The sequence below is a fragment of the Phyllobates terribilis genome, unplaced genomic scaffold (genome assembly GCF_046119375.1).
Source record: "Phyllobates terribilis strain yellow unplaced genomic scaffold, ASM4611937v1 Scaffold_1__5_contigs__length_1240528914, whole genome shotgun sequence".
Classification (NCBI taxonomy): Eukaryota; Metazoa; Chordata; class Amphibia; order Anura; family Dendrobatidae; genus Phyllobates; species Phyllobates terribilis.
Window position 1 is genome coordinate 995,133,997 of NW_027362761.1, and position 25,882 is coordinate 995,159,878.

Below are 25,882 nucleotides of genomic sequence, written 5' to 3' on the forward strand. Positions count from 1 at the left end.
ACAACCACAGGCGTCTGCTGCAGACCCTGGGTGGTCATGCACGCCCATCGGCGACCTGCGATCACGTGACGGGGTCGCCGGTGGGCGGGGCTTATGACGCGCTACCCGGAAGCGCGCGTTAAATGCTGCTGTCGGAGATTGACAGCAGCATTTAACTGGTTAACAGCCGCGGGTGGATTGCGATTCCACCCGCGGCTGTTGCGGGCACATGTCAGCTGTAAGAATCAGCTGACATGTGCTCCGTTCAGTGAGGGCTCAGCGCAGCAGCCCTCACTGAACGGGGGGTACGCAAATATGCGTACTAATACGTCCCCGGTAAGTAAGGGGTTAAACTTATATTTTTTAATTTTAATATTTTTAAAAACTTTTTTTCCACTTTTTGCTTGCTTCTATAGTCTCCATAGGAGACTAGAAGCAGCACTTGTCTGATCGCCTCTGCTACATAGAGGTGATCAGCAGATCACCTCTATGTAGCAGAAATGCTCCTGTGCTATGATTGCCGGCCACTAGGTGGCGCTCATAGTGATCAGCTCATGACAACCACTGGAGTCTGCTGCAGACCCAGGATTGTCATGCCCACGCATCGGTGACCCGCGATGACATGACGGGGTCACCAATGGGCGGGATAAGTGCCGCGCTTCCGGCGCGGCAATGTTAAATGCTGCTGTCAGAGATGGACAGCGGCATTTAACATGTTAACAGCCGTGGGTTGATCGCAATTCCACCCGCGGCTGTTGCGGGCACATGTCAGCTGTAAGAATCAGCTGACATGTGCCCGGTTCAGTACGGGCTCAGCGCCAGAGCCAGAACAGCCTGGTGCGAACTAATAGGTCCCAGGCTGTAAAGGGGTTAAGAAGGGGGATTTCCAATGGGTGGACAACCTATATAATTACATGACAAATTAAAAAAGACCACTGAACAAAGTAAACTTGATATATGGATATTTTTCATCATATCAGTCATTGTAGCTACATTTTGCCTCAATTATTTAACTGAATTGGGTTTATTACTAGTAATTTGAGAGCAATATGATAAATCATGCAATACTCACACTCACATGAGTTAGTACGTAGAAGAAACTTGTCAGAAAAAACAAAAATAAAAAAAACAATGACTTGAGGGTAGAAGAATACTGCTTATACTGTTGATACATTGAACTTTATAATAAATCAGTATACAGTAAGCTCTCTCTAGTGGTGACTGCAGGTATTCAGTATTTCAGCATTTAGAATTTTGTTCCTATAGATCACTTGAAGCTCTTTGTCAGTAAAGTATAGCTATAAGCCTGTAACCGATATAAAGATACTTAGAAACTAAATAGCACAAATGTTTAGTCCTTCGTTCAGTGCAAACCTTAGTGTTTAAAGGTGGACAGTCCATTTAAAGTGTGTCTGTGACACTATTATATGTGTGAATACTCTTGTTATAAAGTCATGTCACTATTATATTTGCAGAACATTGGATAAGAAAAGTGTGTGCAAATCTATTTCTAATGTTTTATTTTGTCTCTTTATAGCTTAACATGACTTTCCATCTCTTTATTGTTGCTTTGGCTGGAGCTGGAGCTGCAGTTATTGCTATGGTAAGCTATTGATTTATGAAATGTATACTAAATCCAGTTGTATACTTTTAATTGTGGTAAATTACTAGTGATGAGCGAACGTGCTCGCCACTGCTCAGTACTCGCCTGAGCATCTCACAGCTTAAGATGCTCGGAGCTCTGCGACTATTTCCTGGTTTCTCGGACTGGAGCTCAGGTCTCCTCCCTGCATGTTTGGCGCTCTTTAGAGAGCCAACGAACATGCAGGGATTGTCTGCCACATACTAATACCGTAGCCATGTTGGTTGCGGCCTTACAGTGATTGGCTGGCCGCACAGCATCATCAGGTGTATACAAGACCAGGCGCCGCCATGCTCATCACAGTCTACCCCGGAATCAGACAGAGTAGAGAGGTGCTGCTGCATAAGGGAGAGATTTGTTTGTTTATAGTTAGTATAGGTATTCCACAACATATCTATAATATCCATCTGAACTAATTCCTTCTGAGGACTAATCCAGCTCCATATAGTCAGTGGTGATAGCAGGAATTAGGCAGGCAGGCAGTGTATGTGGTAGACTGCAGTGTATACAGCACAAGAGGCTCCATTCCAGTTCTGTCTGCTTCTGTTACAGATATTTCTACAAATAGTCCCAGGTATCAGGGGTCCAGGGATAATTATTTTTTTGATTTTAATCCTGATTTGGTTAAAAAACAATCCAGAGAACAGTTTTTCTGTTGCATTTGCTTGTTGCCACAGCAGAATGCAGCCAGATTCTTTTCATATTACAGCAATAAAAATGCATAAATTTGTAGTGAACATGGAAAATATTGGCCTCCATGTAAATATTGTTGTAGTGTGTCAGTGAAGTTATTGACACCAGGTCGCTGTGAAAAATAGTAACCAACAGGCCAGCTATTTAAAACGGTGGTTTTCCGTCACACGTATCACATATCACTGCGGTTCAAATCCAGCCATTTGTAGTGAATGTGTAAAATATTGTCCTCCATTTAAAATGGGCAAGGCATGTGGCAAGGGACGAGAAAGTGGACGTGATGGTGAATGCCGAGGGCGAGGACGAGGGCAAGCTGAAATTGTGCCACAACAAACTCCCACATCTTCTCGCTCGACCTTCCTGTCCCAATTAACAGGGGACCGCAGAACACCACTATTGAACACCGAACAGTGTGAAAAGGTTATTGGTTGGATAGCAGATAATGCTTCCAGTCACTTAGCCACCACCACCCTGTTTTCCACACGGTCAAGTCTCAGTAGCCGTGAGTCTGGACTGTACACTCCCTGACCGAAGTTATGTCGCTTATCCATGTTATGTAAATAAAAGCGTATAACCTGACGTTAAATTCATCCGTTGGTTTTATAAATTACTCTTTTGAAAGCTGAAACCCTCCCAAATTTGTTTTAGGTTAAGAATATAAATTGGCATCAATGCTGAAATATTGATCATTTAATGAACACAGAATGGTCAGATTTTGGAAAGACAAAAGTTTTGTCGCCTGGTGATATAATGCACCCAATTCCTAGTTTACATCCTCACCAGTGCTCCGTAAATGATCGGTTAATTAGTGGGTGTGTATAAAAAGAAACCCAGCACCCCAGACCTCCACTTTAACTGCAACTTGAGCTCTGACAACATGCCAAAAATCCACCCTGCGACCAAAGCCTTGATTATCAAGAGGCTGAAGACCAGATCCACTGCAGAGGTGGCTGGCACCTTTAATGTGTCTCAGCGCCAAGTACAAAGAATTAAAAAAAGATTTGAAGAGACTGGAGATGTGTTTGACAAGCCCAGGTCCAGCAGACCCAGCAAGACAACTGCTCAGGAGGAACGTTTGTTGGTTAGAAGACCCAAAGCAAGCCCCTCTCCCACTGCAGCGGAGCTCCAACAGGCCTGGTCACCTCAAGTCCCTGTGTCAACTAGAACAGTTTGTAGGATTCTGTCTCGAAATGGCCTCCATGGTCGAATCAGTGCCCAGAAGCCAACACTAAACAAAAGGCAAATAAAGCATTTGCAAAGTCCCTCAGCCTGCTAAACAGATGGACGCTGAAAAAGTGGCAGAAGGTGGATTTCTCGGATGAATCTTCAGTAGAATTACACCACAGCCGCTGCAAATACTGCAGGAGACCTACTGGAGCCCGTATGGATCCAAAATACACCCAGAAAACAGTTACATTTAGTGGTGGAAAGATCATGGTCTGGGCTTACATTCAGTATGGGGGTGTGCGAAACATTTGCAAGGTGGAAGGCAATATCAATAGCCTAAAATATCAAGAAGTATTAGCTACCTCTTACATTCCAAATCATAAAAAGGGGTCAAATTCTGCAGCAGGATGGTGCTCCATCTCATACATCCATCTCTACAGCAAAGTTCCTCCAGGCAAAAAAGATCAAGATGCTCAAGGACTGTCCAGCCCTGTCACCAGACATAATCATCATTCAGCATGTTTGGGGTAGGATGAAAGAGGAAGCTTGGAAGGCAAAACCAAAGAATCTAGATGAACTCTCGGAGGCATGTAAGCCGGCATTCTCTGCTATTCCTGATGACTTCATTGATAAATTGTATGAATCATTGTTGAACCGCATGGATGCAGTCCTTCAAGCTCATGGAAGTCACACAAAATATTAAATATGACTCTAATAATAGCACAACTTCATTCACCAATGTTATGCAACATATATTTGTATTTTAAGATAATTATTTGTTTGAATATCACATTACTTTCTGTGGGCGACAAAGCTTTTGTCTTGCCAAAATCTGACCATTCTGTGTTCATGAAATGATCAATATTTCAGCATTGATGCCAAATTATTTTCTTAACCCAAACCAAATTTTGGGAGGGTTTCAGCTTTCAAAAGAGTAATTTATAAAATCAATGGATAAATTTAACGTCCGGTTATAAGCTTTTATTTACATAACATGGATAAGCGACATAACTTCTGTCAGGGACTGTATATTCTTCACCCTGATCCTCTTTCCTCCCACCATGCTGAGTGCCTGGAGACAACTGATCCCACACTTGGACACTCCAAAGAGCTGTTCACTTTTACATTTATAGATTCGGGCCTTTCATCCACTTGAAGCGGGGTAAGAGGAGATCGCATGTAGCGATGCCCAAATATTTGAGCAGCCACGGTCACACGAAGGAGACAGTGGGAAACTGTTACAAGAGGTGGATGATGAGACAAATGCCAGAAAGTCAGGAGGAGGACCAGAGTGCGGAAGTGGAAGATGAGGTGGTGGACGATGAAGTCACTGACCCAACATGGCAAGGTGACATGCAGAGCAAGGACAGCAGCACACAAGGGGAGGGGAGGCGTAGCACCACAACAGGCAAGAACAAGCAGTGTGGTAGCCGCAGATAGAAGGCGGGCAACTGTTCCCCCTAACTTCAACACGAAGGAAGTTGCCACTACAACTGTTAGGTCTTCCCAAGTCTGGTTGTTTTTTAAAGACACTGCAGATTACCCCAAAGAGGCCATTTGCATCATCTGCCAGGCCAGCATCAGAAGAGTTAGCAACAATAGCAGGCTGACCACCACCACCATGATCAGGCACATGGCAGCAGTGCACCCGACTAAGTGGGCCAAACCCCAGGGTCCAGCAATAGTGTCTGCAGGTGACACCACTGCTTGATCCGCTGTTGTGCGTGCACGCCAATCACCTGTCCATGGTGCATGCTAAGATGCCTCCCGCCCTGCACCAGTCATTGAAGTAGCATCAGCAAGCACGTCCTTGTCCCAGCGTTTAGTTGTCCCTACCCCAGTCCTTGGAATGCAAGCGCAAATGCGCAGCTAATGCTCCGCAGGCTACACTACTTAATTCACACATTTTGTGAATGCTTGCGCTCGAAATGTTGCCTTTTAGGCTCGTGGAGATGGAAGCTTTCCGCAACCTGATGGTGGTGGGCGTCCCTCGGTACTCTGTCCCCAGCCGCCACCATTTCTCAGTGTACCCGTCCCCGCATTACACAAGCACGTGTCCCACAACATTAGCTGTGCCCTCAACAACGCAGTTACTGGGAAAGTCCACCTAACCACGGACACGTGGACAAGTGCTTGTGAGCAAGGACGGTACATCTCGCTGACGGCACAACATACTGGAAGCCGGAACCCAGTCGGACCTTGGGACAGAAAAAGTCTTCCCGATGCTGAGGTTTGCGAGCCCTGGGTCAATCAGGGTTGCCCCCACATTCTACAGCTCCTGCACCTCCTCTTCAGCATCCATCTCCGAAATGACCACATCAGTCGCAAGCTGGAAGCACTGCAGCACTGCCTCGGCCAAGCGGCATCAGGCTGTGCTGACGCTAATATGCTTAGGGGACAAACCACACAACGCTGAAGAGTTGTGGACAGCTCTGAAAGAGCAGGCAGATCTGTGGCTCACACCGCTGAACCTACAGCCACGCATGGTCATGTGTGACAATGGCTGGAACCTGGTGGCGGCTCGAAGGCGAGTACACACACATGTACCATGCCTGGACTATGTGCTTAACCTCGTGGTTCAGCAGTTTCTCAAAACCTACCCGGATCTGTCGGATCTTTTTGTCTAAGTACGCCACCTGTGTGCCCATTTTAGAATGTCAGCTACAGCTTCCGCCGCTCTTGCCGTGCTTCAGCAGCCTTTGCAGCTTCCAGCTCACTGACTGGTGTGTGATGTCCCCACGCATTGCAACTCTACATTGCAGATGTTGGGAAGGATTTGGGAGCAGAAGAGGGCAGTTGTTGAGTACCAGCATCAACAAGTCTGTTGGTATTCAGGTCAGACTCCACACATAAGACCTCAGGAGTGGACATGGATGTCAGACATCTGTACCATCCTCCAAAGCTTTGAGGACTCCACCAAGATGGTGAGCAGCGATGGCGCCATAATTAGCATCACCATTCCGCTTCTCTGTCTTCTGAAACGCTCTCTGCTCTCAATTAAAGAGGATGCACTGCAGGCAGAGCATGATGAGATATAGCAAGGAACCATACAGAGTGATTACACACAGCCCAGCCTCATCTCATCCCAATGTGGATTGGGTGAGGGAGAGGAAGAGGGTGAGGAAGTGGAAGAGGGTGAGGAAGTGGAAGAGGGTGAGGAAGAGGGTACTACCTGCATAACTGCCATACCATCTGTTCAGCGGGGATGGCCTGAGGACAGGGAGGAGGAGGAAGAGGATGAGTGGTCAGTCGTACTCTTGGTGAGGACACGGAAGTCTTGCCTCTTTGCAGTCTGGCACATATGACTGAGTTTATGGTACGCTGCCTTTCCCGTGACCCTCACGTTGACCAAATTTTGGGTGACCATCATTACTGGTTGATGACGCTTCTAGACCTACGCTACAGGGATAACTCTCGTATTCCTTTGCAAGACAGGCCTAATAAAATGGGGCAGTACAAGAAGGCCCTTGTTGAGGAATTAGTGAAAAAATTCCCATTTGAAAACGCTGGCGGCAGAGGTCACAGTTCGCTGGACAACCAAGGAGTACAGGCGAGAGAGCCACACATGCAGTCCAGCAGAGGCAGGGGAACACTGTCAAAGTTCTGGGACAGTTTTCTCAGACCCTCCCATCGCACAGGCCCTGAGGCAGGGAGGTACTCCCACAAGGAGTGCAAAGTTTTGGAAGATGGTGAGGGAATACCTTGCTGACCGTACCAATGTCCTCCGTGATTCCTCTGTGCCTTATAATTATTGGGTATCCAAGCTGGACACGTGGCATGAACTGGCTCTCTACGCCTTGGAGGTCCTCCCCTGCCCTGCCACTAGCGTTTTGTCAGAGCGGGTTTTTAGTTCCGCCGGTGGAATTATAACCAATCGGCACATTCGCCTTTCAACTGAAAATGCTGTAGAGCTGACTCTTATAAAAATGAACAAGAGCTGGATTGGGCCAGACTTCTCAACACCACTGAATGACAGCAGCACAAACTCAAATAGTGTTTTTTTTTTTGTTTTTTTTGTTTGTTTTTTTTAGGAGGTCTAAATCTATTCCCATGCACCTCTGTCTTCACATTCCGACATGGGTATACGCTTCCTGATTTTGTCCATTTGCTCTTGCCCTCCTCCTTCTCCGCATCCTCATCCTCCATATGTACCATATAAACATATCTACGTCTCTTGCAAGGGGCATTGGAGTTTCCTCCAAATTTTTGGCAGCCGTTGCTTCACTGCATAGGCAAACAGTATGGGAGACCCACTTCCTAATAATGGGAACAACAAAGCACAGCAGGCTGATGGCTCTAACAATAGAGAGGGCCACCTGATGACCCTATAAAAATAGGCTTTGTGACTTTCAGAGTCCCTCCATCATAAATGAAACAAGAGGTGTCTGATGTGTCACACACCACATGGTCAGATAAGGTTGTTAAATGTTAAAATGACATTTACCAGTGAATGCATTTGTCTTGGTTGAAAGCAATGCAAAAACGCATCAAAAACGCTACGTGTGAAGATAGCCCAAGGTGTGGAGGAGCATTTTTGTTTTTATATATTTATTTTGCCTTATATACAAGGATGTTCTTTAACATATATTTCCCAGGAAAATCCATTTTGGTTTCATTTTTGTATGTTTTATTGTGAGTCCATAAAAGTGGCATAATACATCTGACAACGTTGACAGCAGTGACCTGGGTGTCAGATGCTTACATGGGTCTTCCCCATGCTGTTCCCATGTCATTTGAGCACTGTTCCCATCGATTTGGGCAACTTAGTCCCTCTGCAGACCGCCGGGGGGAGCCGCTGGAAAAATGCTTGAGTTTCCCATAGACTTACAGTGGTGGCCAAAAGTATTGGCACCCCTGCAATTCTGCCAGATAATACTCAGTTTCTTCCTGAAAATGATTGCAATCACAAATTCTTTGGTATTATCTTCATTTAATTTGTCTTCAATGAAAAAACACAAAAGAGAATGAAGCAAAAATCAAATCATTGATCATTTCACACAAAACTCCAAAAATGGGCCAGACAAAAGTATTGGCACCCTCCGCCTAATACTTGGTTGCACAACCTTTAGCCAAAATAACTGCGAACAACCGCTTCCGGTAACCATCAATGAGTCTCTTACAATGCTCTGCTGGAATTGTAGACCATTCTTCTTTGGCAAACTGCTCCAGGTCCCTGATATTTGAAGGGTGCCTTCTCCAAACTGCCATTTTGAGATCTCACCACAGGTGTTCTATGGGATTCAGGTCTGGACTCATTGCTGGCCACCTTAGAAGTCTCCAGTGCTTTCTCTCAAACCATTTTATAGTGCTTTTGGAAGTGTGTTTTGGGTCATTGTCCTGCTGCAAGACCCATGACCTCTGAGGGAGACCCAGCTTTCTGACAGCAGGAGCCTCCAGGTAGGCTATCAGGTAACAGGCAGGTAACAGGCGAGTGCTCCCAGGTGAGCGGGCGAGCAGGCACGGCAGGTAGCAGGCAGGTAACTGGCAGGTGCTTCCTGGTAAGTAGGCGGACTTGCCCATAGACAGACTGGCGGGTAGAACGGAAGGCAGACTGTTGGGCTGGAGAGTAGTCAGGCTGGCAGACTGGACCTGAGGGCTGAAGCAGAGGTAAGTATGCTGTGCATCAGCTTTTGCTCGGGCACCTCCATTTTGGAGGAGGTGCCTTATATATGGGAGGACCCTCGGCTATTGGCCGGGGACTCCTTAGGATGGCGCGCGCGGCCCCTTTAACCCTAGAACGCATACCTGGGGCCTCGCAAGCCCGCCCTGTTAATGGTTTTCTATTTTCTGCAAGATTACTTTAGTTAGAATTTTGAAACTCTAGTTATTCCTCAGGTATATAGTAGCTTGTCATTTTTGTTTGAGTTATTCCATGTTATTTGCACACGGGCTTAAAAGGCCCCAGGTATGTGAAAATGTAGATTTTTATGATCATGCGTTCTAGGGTTAAGACAGAGGGAGCACGCGCGCGCCCTAAGCACAGTGCCCGGGATGCTGCGCGCGCCGGCAGCAGCAGGAAGAGGAGCGCAGGAGGATGCCGCGCTGGGAGGTGAGAGGGACGGCGTCTCTGCCTGGCAGGGGGCAGAGACGCCGATGCTACAGTACCCCCCCCCCTTTACGCCCCCTCTTTTTTGGCCAGAAAGACATTTTTCAAGGAGAAGCGGGGCATGGATGTTCTCCCTGGGTACCCAAGTTCTCTCCTCTGGGCCAAACCCCTTCCAATCCACCAGAAAAAAAGTTTTTCCTCTTACCCTTTTGGTAGCCATAATATTCTCTACCTCAAAAACGTCCTCAGCAGAAACCGGAGCAGGGGAAGAACCTGGATTATTCGAAAAAGAATTAAAGACAACAGGTTTGAGGAGAGATACATGGAAGGAGTAGGGAATCCGTAAGGTGGCTGGGAGTTTTAACTTGTAGGCCACTGGATGGACAAATGGACCGATGAACCGAGGACCCAACTTGTAGGAGGGTATTTTGAGCCGAACATGTTTGGAGGAGAGCCAAACCTGGTCTCCGGGACGGAATTGAGGCGGATCCAGACGTCTCTTGTCAGCATGTCTCTTCATCCGCTCGGAGGACTGAAGAATTGCGGACCTAGTATTCTCCCAAATGGTGGAAAATTCGCTGACCAGAGACTCCGCGGCAGGGTTGTCCGCTCCACTTGACCATTGGACTGTGGATGATAAGCGGAGGAGAAATCCAGGGTGACATCCAGCAGCTTACACGTAGCTCGCCAGAAACGTGAGGTGAACTGAACCCCTCGATTCGACACGATGTGGAGGGGTAGGCCATGGAGACGGAAGATGTGGAGGAAGTAGTCCTTAGCTAGCACTGATGCAGATGGGAGACCAGGCAGAGGGATGAAGTGGGCCATTTTAGAAAAGCGATCGGCGACCACCCAAATGACTGTACAACCGGCAGAGACAGGGAGATCTCTAATAAAGTCCATAGCAATGTGTTGCCATGGAGCATCAGGTACGGGAAGAGGCAGGAGATGACCGGCTGGTAGATGTCTGGGAACTTTGTCGCGGGCACAGGACGAACAGGCTGAGACTAAGTCTACCACATCCTTGAGCAGGGTAGGCCACCAGTAATGCCGGGCGATGAGCTGGAAGGTCTTCTTTTGACCTGCATGGCCAGCTAGTTTAGATGAATGACCCCAGCGAAGAACCTTCTCTTGATCCGGTACTGCTACCAACGTCTTACGGAGTGGAAGACGATTCAGATCCAAGGGGGCCACATTCATCACTTTGGAGGGGTCGATGATGTGCATAGGCTCCTCCTCTTGATCGGAGGACAGGAAGGATCGGGACAAGGGGTCGGCTTTGACATTCTTGTCCGCCGGGCGGAAGTGTAGGACGAAGTCGAAGCGGGCGAAAATCAAAGACCACCGGGCCTGGCGCGGGTTGAGTCTTTGGGCATTCTGGAGATATGCCAGGTTTTTGTGATCCGTATAGATGATCACCGGGTATAGAGCCCCTTCAAGCAGATAACGCCACTATTCCAGCGCCAATTTAACGGCTAACAGTTCTCGGTCTCCTATAGAGTAGTTGCGCTCAGATGAGGAGAAGAGTTTGGAGAAGAAGCCGCAGGTTACCTTTCTCCCGGAGGAAGACTTTTGGGTGAGCACCGCTCCGGCTCCGGAGGAGGAAGCATCAACCTCCAGGTAGAACTGTTTGTTGCTATCCAGACGGTGCAGCACTGGGGCAGAGGAGAAGGCTTGCTTTAAGGAAAGGACGGCCTCCTCAGCTTCGGGGGACCATTCCTTGGGATTTGCTCCCTTACGGGTGAGCGCAGATATGGGGGCAGTCCGAGAAGAGATGTGCGGGATGAAGAGACGATAGTAGTTGGCGAAGCCCAGGAATCGCTGAATCGCCTTCAACCCCTCCGGACGGGGCCACTTTAGGACAGCAGAGAGCTTCTCAGGATCCATTCGTAGGCCTGTCTGAGAGATAACATAGCCCAGGAATGGAAGAGAGGTCTGCTCGAAGAGGCACTTCTCATATTTTGCATAGAGGTGATTCTGCCTGAGCCCAAGCAGGACCTGACGATCATCTCGCCGGTGTGTGGGAAGATCCGGAGAGAAGACCAAGATATCGTCCAGGTATACCACCATGCAGGAGTAAAGAAGATCACAGAAGATGTCGTTGACCAATTCTTGGAAGACAGCGGGAGCATTGCAGAGACCGAAGGGCATCACACAGTACTCATAGTGACCATCCCGGGTATTGAATGCCGTCTTCCACTCATCTCCTTGATGGATACAGACCAGGTTATACGCTCCACGAAGATCCAGCTTGGAAAAGATCCTGGCGCCCTTAAGGCGATCAAACAACTTGGAGATGAGCAGCAGAGGATATTTGTTTTTTCAATACAGGGGCGTAGCGAACCATCCTTCTTCTTGACAAAGAAGAATCCGGCTCCAGTCGGGGAGGTAGATTTCTGGATGAATCCCCTAGCCAGATTCTCCTCAAAGTACTCAGACATGGCTCGGGTTTCGGCCGCCGACAACGGGTAAATACACCCACGGGGTGGAGTGGCGCCAGGTACCAGGTCGATCGGGCAATCATATGGCCTATGGGGTGGCAGAGTCTCTGCTTCCTTTTTACCAAAGACATCCGCGTAGGACCAGTAAGGAGCCGGTAGACCGGGTAAATTAGCTGGGGTAGGTCGTGGACGAGTCAGGCGAACCGGAATCAGGCAGGTCCTATGGCAGTCCTGCCCCCACCGGAGTACTTCACCGGATTGCCAGTTCAGCACGGGTTCATGTGTCTGGAGCCAGGGTAGACCTAGCAATAGGGAGTGAGAGTCCGGACAGCACATGGAAGGAGATTTTCTACGAGTGCAGCATTCCCACCTGCAGGGTTAGGGGCTCAGTGATGAGCAGGATGGTCACCGGAAGGAGTCCTCCATCCACGGAGGCAACTGACAATGGTTCAGCCAGAGGTTTGGTGGGAATCCGGTATCTCTCTACCAGGGACTGGGAAATGAGGTTTCCAGCAGCTCCAGAATCCAGATGAGCAATTTCAAGGAGACTGTTCTCTTCCCAGGAGATAGAGACAAAGTCAGGGATGGAGAGGGCTTACTTTTGCCTAGGACGACCTCTCTGAGTAGTCCTAGACACTGAAGTTTCCCGGTCTCTCCGGGCAGGAACGGATCAGGTGCTCTTTACTGCCACAATAGAAACAACTCCCCTCGGCTCGACGTGACTCTTGGTGAGATTTGACCATCTTGGTCTGGTCGATCTGCTTGGGTTCGGGCGAGTGCGCCCGGGGAGTGACTAGTTGAGAGGCAGGTCTCTGGAAAGTAGGAGCGAGGCGGGGGAACTTTCTCTCCCGAGTGGTCTCTTTGGTGCGTTCTTGGAACCGGATGTCAATCCGGGTAGCGAGTGACACCAGGTCATCCAGGGTGGTAGGAATGTCCCGACCGGCTTGCTCATCCTTAATCCGACCGGAAAGACCCTCCCAGAAGATGGACACCAGAGCCTCGTTATCTCAGGCAAGCTCAGAAGCGAGGGTACGGAACCGTATGGCACATTGGCCCATGGTGAGACTCCCTTGGCGGAGACGTAGCAGAGAGGAGGCTGAAGAGGATTTTCGTCCTGGCTCATCGAAGACTCTCCGGAAAGCCGCGAGGAAAGACGATAGGTTGGACACCAGGGGGTCCCCTCTCTCCCACAGGGGATTTAGCCATGCCAGTGCTTCCCCAGTGAGATAGGACATGATGAATGCCACCTTAGCCCGATCGGAGATGAATTGATGTGCCAAGAGTTCAAAGTGCAGGGTGCGCTGGTTTATGAAACCCCGAGCTAGAGCGGGGTCGCCTCCAAAACGAGGAGGTGCAGAAAGCCGGGGGCCTGGGTTGGATGCCGTGGTGTTGTTGGGCAGCGACGCTGCCGGAGCGGGTGTTGCTCAACTAGGGGCGGACACAGGTGGTACGGACAGCGTGTCCAGGCGAGTATTGACAGACCGCAGGTAGTTCAGGATGGTTTCCTGTTGGGATCTCTGACGAGAAACCTCCTGGTACAGGTCAGCAAGCGAAGGAGCCTGGGGGCCACCGGGTTCCATGGCCCTAGAAAACGGTTACGGATCCGGGTGGTGGAACCTCTGTGCCACGGTGCAAGGAGGGACCCAGAGGGGCGTGACTAAGTATAAACTCAGACCGACCCTGGTCGTACGGCGGCTAACGACTCCGTGACCAGGGAGGGACCAAGCAGAGGGACCAGGTGCTACTCTGGGGACGACCTTGTAAGAGCAGGTGGCTCCCATGGCTCAGCAGACTGGGACTGACCGGTATAGCAGATGGACACAACAGGCAGGCAGAAGTCTCTGGATAGATGACAGGTGGTCACGGCACGTGACGGCAGAGCAGGTTGAAGTCTCTAGGTAACAGACAGGTGGTCACAGCCTACCTGGAGGCTCCTGCTGTCACTGGCCATCAGGTAACAGGCAGGTAACAGGCGAGTGCTCCCAGGTGAGCGGGCTAGCGGGCACGGCAGGTAGCAGGCAGGTAACTGGCAGGTGCTTCCTGGTAAGCAGACGGACTTGCCCATAGACAGACTGGCGGGTAGAACGGAACGCAGACTGTCGGGCTGGAGAGTAGTCAGGCTGGCAACTGGACCTGAGGGCTGAAGCAGAGGTAAGTATGCTGTGCATCAACTTTTGCTCGGGCACCTCCATTTTGGGAGAGGTGCCTTATATATGGGAGGACCCTCGGCTATTGGCCGGGGGACTCCTTAGGACGGCGCGTGCGGCCCCTTTAAGAGAGAGTGAGCGCGCGCCCTAAGCACAGTGCCCGGGAAGCTGCGCGCGCCGGCATCAGCAGGAAGAGGAGCACAGGAGGACGCCGCATGGGGAGCAGGGAGGTGAGAGGGACGGCGTCTCTGCCTGCCAGGGGGCAGAGACGCCGATGCTACATTAACTTACTATAGATATTTGCTTAGTTCTTCTGGTCCCCTGTAGCGCCCTGTATCCCTAACTGCCTAGTAATTTGTTTCTGAGGTGTGGCCCAAGCTGTCCAAAAAAAAGAATCTATCCAATAAAGGAGAGAGTTGCAGAGCCAGACTTCTGCTCTTTCCTGCCCTTCTCTCCAGCACCATTGCTCTGCCTTTTCCAGTGTTAGCACTGCCACAATTAAAGGCCACCAGAACCAGATAAAGCTGAGCAGCTAGTACAATGGTGTGGCAATTAGCGTGGCAGAGAAAACCATCTCAGGAGGGAGGCACATGGAGTTTTAGAATCAGGAAGACAAGACAGCGAGTGTCCTTACATTTTCTTTTTCCTTGAGGCCAGAGTACAAGTCATTTATTTATTTTTCATAAGTCAATAGTACATGTGAAAATGAGAAACTTCATAATTATTTCTCAGCAGAGAAGTCTGTTTATTTCTCCTCCTGGACTTATCATTCACACTCAAAATTCTCAATTCATTGATAAAATCTCTTGAGTGAATACAGATGTTCCCATTACTGAGATAGGAGATGGCAGTTGGTTCTATGGAACTTGCTACAGAATGTCCATCTCTTTAGCTCCTCCCACCTCCTCTCTCTCTCCATAGAATTTCAAAAACACCAACTGTCTCCTCTCTCAGTAACGAGAGTCTCTTCACTAAAAAAAGGATTTTACAGATTTTACCTAAGAATTTAGAGTCCAGCAGGAGAAATGAGAATTTCTCTGAGATACAGTATTACAAAGTTGCTTATTTTCAGGTGTGCTATTCATTTAGAGTAACCATTGCTTTAATTGTTTCAAAAATTAAGTATGAGGGTAAAAAACTAAATATCAGGGTGTTTCTCAATTAATAGGGCATAAGAAAAATGATGGCACAAGTGGTACACTGAAAGAATCTCAAGACTGGACCCCCTCAGGGATTTAACTTGTATCACACGTATGAAATCAAATTAATACATGCTAGAATAGCAAACCACTGGCTTGTTTCTTATTTGGTAGAGGGAGAAATCAATTCTGACTCTTGATGTGTAGCTCTGTATTTCTATTAAATTATAAATGCAGATGCTATTCTTTTGAATATTATGTGCATTTCAATTGGCCCAATAACTTGTAGAAAGGCCACATTGGTTAATGCTAGCAATGTGGCCTGAGGATGTGCACAGCAAGGATTAAAGGAAATCTGTCAGCAGAATTTTATACTCCAAACTATATGTGCATGTAGCTCTTTCAAAGACAAGTCCAGCAATACCTTTAGGGATCACTTACACAAGCGTATAACACGGCCAAGTGCTATCTGATGAGTTATTGGATAGCACTCAAACCAATGTTATCCTTTAGGGCAGCGCAGACTAGCACTTTTTTTCTCATGCAGATTTGGTATGAGAAAAAAAAAATATCTCAGTGCTGCAAGTGCATCTGATAATCGGACCATGCGGACCTATGCAAAAGTCTGTGGGTGCGTGGAAAATCAGACTGCACTCGGATGTGATCCCAGTGAAGTAGGATTTACGCAGACAGATAATGGAGAAGAGGGAGAAATTAAGTTTTCCATCTTTCCACACCTGTGCTGCGATTTTCTCATGCGAGAGAATTGGATCACAGTAAACTGACACATGGCTCAAGCTCTGAGAGTTTGAGCAAAGTGTCATTAGCATAATCGGCCCTATTCGCTCGCATGAGAGAACATATGGCTGTGTCCACAGCATTACATGACCAGTCCGTTACTGAGAAATGAATTGATATGCAACTGAGTCTTTAGAGCTGGAGTGACGGAGGCTCCAGATCTATTCTCTATGCAGCACCACCTCCTCCTGCTTGACCGAGAGCCTCTAGGCTAAAGTGACTTCAGGTAAAATAAATGTAAACATTTTACTGGGTTTGTCTATGAAAGATCTATATGTGCATATTAAAAGTTTGGGATGTGAAATCCTGCTGACAGGTTCCCTCTAAAGGGAACCTGTCATGTCCTAGCTACTATCTACACTGCCCCCATTGCTTTGTTAGTGATGCAATATGCATCACGAACAAGCTTTTTTCATTAAAATTGGTGGTAAACGTAGTATAATGATTTTAGAACATTTATGTACTTCTATCCTACCTGCTCGTTTTCAGTCATAGGGGTGTGATTCTGCTATTCAGTCAGGGTCGGGCGCCGCATTCAGTAACGGCTGGCGCCACCCACGTATTTCAATAGTGCTCCCGTCAAGCGATGATATTATTGGGGCGCTTGCTCATTTCTGCATGTCCAGTCAGTGTTTCTGAAAAAATAGGCAAAAATTGCAATAATTTGACTACTACATGCATCAACCGACACATGAATGATCAACATGCATTACTCTCGAAATCTCACTGTGCTAAAATGAGGACTAGCGGGCCTTGCCAACCACCGGCCACCCCATCAACTGCATCTGATGCTTCTTCCTCCTCTGTTCATTCGCACACAGGTCTCTAGCTGCAGAACCTTCCCTTTTTTACCTGCTCCAATCGGGTGAGTGAGAGCCTGTCAGCTGTTATGGAAGTGGACATGCCTGCTGTTTTGTTTTCACCGAGCATGCCATATCTTTCTCAATCCAATATAACATCTCCTCCTGCACCTCACTCACAGTCCAGCAGTTTGGCGTGTTCACCCTACTCCACCCTCTCAGCACAGCAGCCAGCCCTCGGTCCGGCAGTTGGCATGTAAAAGATTGTTCCATCTTACACATTACAAAGCTAAGAGGTTGAACTCCACCATCTCCAATCTGTGGCCACGGAAATGCTGTCCGTCTTTCTGCCTGGTGGATACAGATTGTTTCCGAAAGCTAATGGCCGTCGCAGTCCACCAGTACCCGTTGCTCAGTCGCCATTACTTCTTTAAGAAACCTGTGCCTGCGCTACACCAGCATGTTGCAGACATCATCCGTTCCTTGTAAAAAAAATCTGTCTGCCAGGGTCCATTTCACCACTGACACCTGGACGAGCAAGCATGGCCAGGGGTGTTGCATCTCGCTGACTGGGCACTGGGTGACTCTGGTTGCTGTGGGGCCAGCAGGGAAGGGTCTGCTCCACAAGTCTTGGAATCCCCAAGGCTTGCGGGACAAACCTCTGTATGTAACACTTCCTCCACTGCTTGTGCCTCTTCCCCTACCTCTAGGGCCTCCAACTGCACCTTCAACCTGTGCGTTAATGAGACACGCGTTCCAACAGTGCAGAGAGAATCCCCCACCTCCGTACTGCGCAGTTAGAGCTCACCACAATCAGGCAGTGTTAAAATTAATATGCCTTGGAGGTCGCAGTCATACAGCTCAAGAGTTGTGGACAGTTATTCAGGTAGAGTTTGAGCAATGGCTGTCTCCATTGAACCTGGAGTCAGGGAAGGTCATGTGCGATAACAATGTGGACCTGGTGGTGTCCCTACACCAGGGTAACCTCACACACGTGCCTTGCATGGCTCATGTCCTCAACCTTGTGGTCCAGCAATTTCTCCGCCACCATCCCAGCCTGGATTCGATGCTGCAGAAAGCATGGTCGCGGAGTGCTCACTTCCGCCGTTTGCACCCTTAGGGTCATCGACTTGCATCGCTACAGAGGTCTTTGGCAATACTGTTTCACCGGTTGATGTGCGATGTGCCGACATGGTGGAATTCCAATCTGCATATGTTGCAGCAGTGACGAGCCCTGACATAATATATCATGTAGTATAGCTTGGGCCAACGCAGTACGGACGTGGTAAAAATCACTCTTGCGGAGTGGACACATATGAAGGACATCTGCACCGTTTCAAAATGGCTACTAAGATGCTTAGCGCTGATGATGCAGTCATCAGCATCACTATTCCAGCCATCTACATGCTAGAGCACACTTTGAATTGTCTGCGGGAGGAGGTGGTGGAAGAGGAGGAAGCAGAGGAGGATGCGGAAGGGATAACAATATCTCTAAATTCCAGACAGTCATCGCACAGGCAGTTGTCAAAGGAGGGTGTATTACAGCAATGAAAGGGGGGCTCATGGTACCAGACAAACTGTAAGTGAAGGTGCAGGAGCTGAGGAACAAATGGAGGAGGATGAGGAGGATGAAGTGATGGGAGATCAACAGTTAGAGGGGATGATTATGGTCTTCATCTCCTGTTGTCCATGGTTGGAGAGAGGGGACAGAGGAAGCAAGCTTCAGTGTTATCCCACCACCAACACACAAAGGGCTTGAATCTCATGGAAGAGCGAGACACATGAGCACCTTCTTGCTGCACTATCTGCAACATGATCCCCGTATTGTTAAGAATTGAAATAGTGCGGAATACTGGGTTGCCACTCTGTTAGATGCATGGTACAAGAGTAAATTTTGCCATATGCTTCCCGCCTTGGAAAGGGACACACGCATGCTGGAGTATTGAAACACGCTTGTACACAACCTTAAGAGTGGTTTTCCCCAAGACAGCAGCGAGGCACACACTGTGCATCGCAGTTGAAGACTTCAAACCCCGATAACGTCAACTTGTCAATGCAAAAACATTAGCAGCAGCAGCCATTTTTGTGAGTCCTTTCACTCATTTTTTAGACCAGCCTGTGCATCAGCACAACAGCGTACAAGTCTGACACGTAGTGAACGACTGGAGAGGATGGTGCAGGAGTATCTCGAGCTCAATATCAATGCCATCAGGGAGGGTTTAGACCCTTTTGCATTCTGGTCTTCAAAAATAGAAGAGCCTCAGCTTGCCTCTCACTCTTTGGAGGATTTATCCCGGCAGCCAGCGTTCTCAGAACACGTCTTCAGCGCTGCTGGTGGTGTCCTGATGGATAAGTGCATCCGACTGTCCCCTGAAAGTGCAGACAGCTTAACTTTCATCAAGATGAACAAGTCATGGATCTCCAAGGACTTTTGAACCCCCATTCACAGACTGTGCAGACTTGGTGATTGTGTAGTTTTAGTGTGCTGCATTGATCTTGCATTATTGCAGTCTGACATCTTTGTTGTGGCTTCTGTGTCTGCTGTTGGAGTCTCCACATTTCAAAAAATTATTGGTAACATCAAGTTGGGTCTCCCTCATGTTTGTTGCCTGTAGCAGTAGCGCTCGCAGACAAACAGACCTGCACTAACTTTCAGTTAACTTCCTGTGTTGCTATCCTTAAGTTTTTCTTCCAATAGTAGTTTATGAAACTGATGATTGTGCAACTTGAGTGTGGCTGAGCAGAAAAGAAGTTTGAGCTGTTGAATGAGGTATTCAGGCTCCCAGCACAACAGGCCTACACCGGTCCCTGAGCCACCTAGTCTTACTTTGAACTTAAATTCAAAGCTGTAAATGCTGGCCCAGACCCTGATACCTCATGCATGGCCCATGACTGACAGCTGCTGTGCCATTATAAAGTTTGTAATGTGGGTTAATTGATGCCACTTTTCCTCGTGTCTGCCCCTAATTTGAGCTTTTTTAGAAGCATTTGGGCCCCCTTGAAGGTGTTTAGCCATTTGGTTTTGCCTCCCATTCAATCCAGTGGGGTTCAGATATGTTCAGCGAACTGAATCAGAAATTCGTCCAGCTGAATCGAATCGAGCCTTGAAAGGTTTGCTGATCTCTAGTCACCATAAAGGAAGCATGCAGCTGGTATTTGTCCTGACATACATTAGGACATGTATCCACATTCAAATTTTGGAACTAGTCAAAATATTTTTAAATTTGTCACATGCACAGAGTGAAAACTTAAGCGTAAGTTTTTTAGAGACCACATCACATTTAACGTGACTTTGAGGGGCATTTGACAGAAAATATCCAAAAGGGACACCATTCTAAAAACTGCACCCCTCAAGGTGCTCAAAACCACATTCAAGAAGTTTATTAACCCTTCAGGTGCTTCACAGGAATTTTTGGAATGTGGAAGAAAAAAAATTAACATTTAACTTTTTCACAAAAATGTTACTTTAGACCCAAATTTTATTTTCGCAGGGGTAACAGGAAAAAATGGACCCCAAAATTTGTTGTGTAATTTCCCCTGAGGACGCAGATACCCCATATGTGAGGAAAAAAAACACTGTTTGGGCGCACGGCAGTGCTCGGAAGGGAAGGAGCGCCATTTGACATTTGTGCAATTTCTCCTCAGTAAGCTGATACCCCATATGTGGGGGAAAACCACGGGTTGGGCGAACGGCAGGGTTCGGAAGGAAAGGAGCGCCATTTGACTTTGAATGTAAAATTTGCTTGAATAATTAGCGGACGCCATGTTGCATTTGGAGAGTCCCTGATGTGCCTAAATAGTGGAAACCACCCTCCCTCCCCCCAGTGACTCCATTTTGGAAACTACACCCCTCCAGGATTTTATCAAGGGGTATACTGAACATTTTGAACCCAGAGGTACGACAGAATTTGATAACATTAGGTCATCATATTGAATAAGTTGTCATTAGTCTTGAGTGCAAGTGCTCGCTATTTGAGTTTACATCGGGTACTCGGGTATGCACCAAGTATCGCAGGTGCTCAAGTGACATGCTCGAGTCCACGGCCCGCATGTTTCACGGTTATTAGACACCCAGAAAAAAAACACATGCGGGGTTCGCTCGTGCATGGCAGGCAATCCCCGCAAGGTTCTTTTGGCTGTATAACAGCTGCAAAACATTTGGGGCAGAGACTCGAGCACTCGCTATACTCTCTGCATACCCGAGCACCCGAGGCTCTCAAGTAGCGAGCACTTGCACGCAACATTAGTCGCCATAATTTTTTTTTTTCTCTTTACTTCTGAAAAAATCCCAGCCCTAACCCCAACGTTTATTTTTTACGCCGTTCCTTATGCAGTATAAGTGATTAGGACGTCTTTATTCTTTGGGTCGGTGCAATTACAGCGACGCCAGATTCATATCGTTTTTTTTTATGATTGACAGCTGTCACACACTAAAAGACGCATTTTTTTGCCAAGACTAGTTTTTGCGTCGCCATATTTGAGGGCTATAATTTTTCCATATCTCGGCCGACAGTCATGTAAGGACTTGTTTTTTGCAGGACAAGTTGACGTTTTTATTGGTACCATTTTCGGACACGTGACATTTAGTGATCGCTTTCTATTATGATTTTTAGAAGGCAGAACAAAAAAAAAACAAAAAAAAAAATTCAGGAATTGTTTTTTTTTTTCATGTTCCGCGTGTGGCAAGTATGATAAGGCAGTTTATTCTTCGGGTCAGTAAGTTTACAGCGGTACCGCATTGATATTTTTTTATGTTTTGGCGCTTTTACACAATAAAAGCTATTTTATAGAAAAAAAGAATTGTTTTTGCATCGCTTTATTCTGAGAGCTATAACTATTTTTGGCTGTTGGAGCTGTATGGCGGCTTGTTTTTTACGGGACAAGATGACGTTTTCAGCGGTACCATTTTTATCTACATTTGTCTTTTTGATCGCGTTTTATTCCATTTTTTGTTTGGCCTTATTAAACAGTTTTAGGTTTTATTTTTTATTTTTACAGTGTTCACTAAAGGGGTTAGCTAGCGGGACAGTTTTATAGGTTAGGTCATTCTGGTGATACTAAATGGGTACTTTTATTGTTTTGTTTTTCTCCAGAAGATTTATGGATACAATATATTTTTATTTTTATTTATTTATTTATTTATTTATTTTTTTCCACTCTGACATTTTTATGACTTTTATACTTTGTCCCACTGTGGAACTTTCACTTTTTGCAGCCTGATCGGCTGTATAGCATAGAGAGCAGCAGCTCCATATGCCATGCAGTCTGTCAGCGCTGCACAGGGAGAAGTTTCTTTGGTCGCGCACTGTGCATGACCAAAGCAACTTCCTGCCTCCTAGTGACCCGGATGTTGTCATGACGACATCGGGTCACCATGGCAACATCCGGGACCGGACTCAGACGCCGCTGGACGGCGGCAGAGAAGGCAAGTATAGCGCTCACCTCCTCTTGCCACCGGAATGCTGCGGTGTGGGACCGCTCCCTGCACATTATTACAGCTGACACTCGGTGGCGATCTCACCCGCACCGCTTGTGTGCGGGCGAAATCACCAAGGTGTATTAAATGCGTATCAGGCCCAGGGCACAGATACGTATTAATACGCCCTGGGCCAGAAAGGGGTTAACTGTGATCAGTCAAAGGCAACAAGTCCGTGATGTAACAGACACATGAGGCCCAGAGTGTCCATAATGTTATCTTTAAAGAGGATTTGCCACCAGGTCCAAGGTGGCCAGTGTTTGTTGTTCTTTTATAAATTTTGCTCTCCTTGCTATTTAAAGGAAACCTGTCATGTCCTTTGTAGTATCTAAACTGCCCCCATTGCTTTGTTAGTGATGCAATGTGCATCACTAACACGCTTTTTTCATTAAAATAGTCAGTGTAATCGAGTTTAGACACAGGGGTGTGATTCATTGCATTTAATCACGGATGTCGTTGCCCACCCCATTTCATTTGAACTCTGTTCCTGGGCTTGCGCTGACATCATTCCTATCGGAGGTTAAATCCCACGCTTGAGCAGTGTGTCATGGCCAGCAGCACTATTGCTTTGTCGATCTGGGAGCCGCGCATGCGCTGTGACAAGCCGCTCCGGCCGCACACAGTGAAGCTGGGAACTACACACAGCTTCACTGCGCATGCGTGGGAGCCGCTCGACAATGCACAAGCACTGCTGGCCAATACACACTGCGCAAGATCGGCTGGCCATGACACACTGTGCAAGCGCGGGATTTAAACTCAGATACTAGTGACGTCAGCGCAAGCCCAGGAACAGAATTTAAGTGGCGTGGGCAGCAACAACCCTGACTAAATGCAATTAAACGACCAGGTAAGCTAACTATATAAAAGTGTTTTTTACACATGATTAGACCGCCGATTTCAATGAAAATAGTGTGTTAGTGATGCACATTGCATCACTAACAATGCAATGGTCGCAGTTTAGATCCTACAAAAGGACAGGACAGGTTCCCTTTAATTTTTTTTGTTAATATAACTTATTCCAAAAGGCTGTGGCTCACAGGATAATAATGCAGAGCAGCCATCACCACTAATTTTTATTGTCATTGTTATGTAAAAGGGCCCATATCTCTGACACAGTATGGCAGATTTAAAAAAATATATATATTGAACACTTGATAGAGCAGCAGAAATAAAAGCGAAAAACCTGTCCATTTTTTGAAATGGTCCTCTAACTTCAGAAGTTAGCTATAATTTATGACAAATAATTGTTATGAACCTTAGATCAATTTAAAAAATTGGTTAATAAAATCTAAATAATTATTTATAAGTAGAATGATGTCATGTTACATGTGATGTTGTAACAATGTAGACCAATTATTGAGCATTAAGCCACAAATTCTTCTTTAAATCTGTGTGGCCTTGTGAAGCAGGATGACTAATCAGATCCAGTCCTCTGCAGCGTCTCTACCACATAGTGAGCCTACCTATTATGTTTCTATGGTAATGGAGCTGGAAGATGGATCAGACTCCTGTGCTGTGAATGCATTGCACATATTTAGACATGATGTTACATCTCCTTCAATACTAGTGATGGAAGCTAAGGTTGGCATCATCCTGCCATGTTGTCAAACAATTGACTGTCCAATCAGGCCAATACAGTGTTCATCTGATCTGTTAAAGGTTCAAGATTTTTTGTTGCACAAAAATAAAATAAGTATTTTTTGTAGTCCACACCAGTGGTGTATCACGAAGAATAGCAGCAGACGATGCGACTGCTTTGGGATCCGTTTGTCTAAGGGGCCCAGTGCTAGCACCGGCATCAGGGCCCACCGCCAGAACTTCAAGTGTTTCGCATCCTGGATGCAGATACAATTGAAAGCAATGACGGAAGATGGGACAGACAGCTGACGCCCCCATGTTCATTTTACCTTATCTTCTCCATACAGTACAAACCACCATGAGAATTTCAATACAAGTTTTGTATCTGTAGAATGTAACGCACAAACATCAATAGCATCTAGGCAGTTGACTGAAAGAGAGGGCATCTCCGTGATGTGATAGAGGTGCGACAGTGACGGGTCACGAGCAAAAAGCCGGCTCCCGGCCATGAACAAAGGGAGAGCCACTAAAGTTTTTGTGGTGAGCACCTTGGACCCCCAGGTACTTCACAGAAGTTTAACACGTAGAGCCGTGAACATAAAAAAAAAACATTTTTGCTTCAAAAATATTTAGCCCAAAATTTTGCATTTTCACTAGAGTAACAGGAGAAATTGCACAACAATTTTGAAGTCCATTTTCTCCTAAGTACACAGATACCCATATGTGGGGGAAAACTACTGTTTGGGCGCACAGCAGGGCTCAGAAAGGAAAGGGTGACTTTTGGAAAGCAGACTGGAATGGAATGGTCTGCGGGTGTCATGTCACGTTTGAAGAGCCCCTGATGTGCCTAAACAGTGGAAAACCCCCACTAGCGACCCTGTTTTGGAAACTAGACCCCTCAAGGAATTTATCTAGATGTGTGGCAAGCACACCTTGAACCCACAGGCGCTTCACAGAATTTTACAAAGATCGTAACGTTTTTTGAAGAGAAAAAAAAAAAAAAAAAAAACACAACACAAAAACAAGTAAGGGACGTACAACCTCTTAAGAGTTTGCAATTTTACCAATTTTATAAGCAACTGTGTAATTTACCCCTTATTAAAAGCTTGTCTGTTCAAGAACGGAGGGAGTTTTAATTCAATAGTTTACTACTCATTCCCTAGGATTCCAATGCCAGCCACCATTTCATTCTATCAGAAGTCCTGCCTTCATGGGCCACTTATTACCCCCAGATCATGTTTTTAGGATTTCCTTGGAATTGCACAAGTGAGAGAACCTGGGACAACTTTTGTTGCCTCATTAATAATTCTATCAGTTGCTCAATACAAAGGAAATCCAGAAAACAAGACGTGTTAGGGTTATGAGGATGGGAGTTTGAGAAAAACTGCTTTAAAACTTGAAAGCCTTGCTCACAGCATTGGAGAGTGCACAATTTGGACCAGTGGCTCAACCATGCAGCAGGCCCAGACTGCCAATCTTAAGTGCACTGCCTCCTAGCAAGAAAGAAACCAGGAGGCAGAGGAGCAGTGCGTTCCTGAAATAAAATAACCCTTTAAACCATTATAACCCTGTGATGTATTTAAATGAAAAAGTCTTGTTTTAGAATGGAGTGTACAACTTACTTATTATAAGTATCTGGTAAATTATTTCTTTTGCATAGAGGCAAGATTAAGGCTTAGGAATATCTATATTTTTTGCATTAATTAATGGTTACAATTCTACTAAATGAATTCATTTGAGTTGATAAATTAGCCTTTTACTGAAACCTAAGGCACCCTAGTTACACATATAAAGACTAAGCACAACCAGCTTTCTGACATTCACCTCTGATTAACGCTTGTTAAGACCATTTATGACAATTATGGCATTTTAAGAACTACTGTATGTATAACTTAGAAATGTAATAATGGTTTCCAGAAATGTCTCTCCTTAATTGACTATGTAATGTTCCGCGCTTTTTGTCTTCACTTTCCCTC

General features: G+C 46.7%; 1 protein-coding gene across 2 annotated transcripts in view; it reads left to right on the forward strand.

Annotated features, from left to right (window-relative positions):
* The window catches only part of GPM6A (glycoprotein M6A), a 411,434-nt gene that overhangs the window by 381,843 nt on the left and 3,709 nt on the right, over positions 1-25,882 (forward strand). For both annotated transcript variants that reach the window (XM_073643811.1, XM_073643801.1), the window contains exon 6: positions 1,517-1,582. In XM_073643811.1, the coding sequence (XP_073499912.1) occupies positions 1,517-1,582 (66 nt within the window). The remainder of the gene's footprint in view (positions 1-1,516; positions 1,583-25,882) is intronic.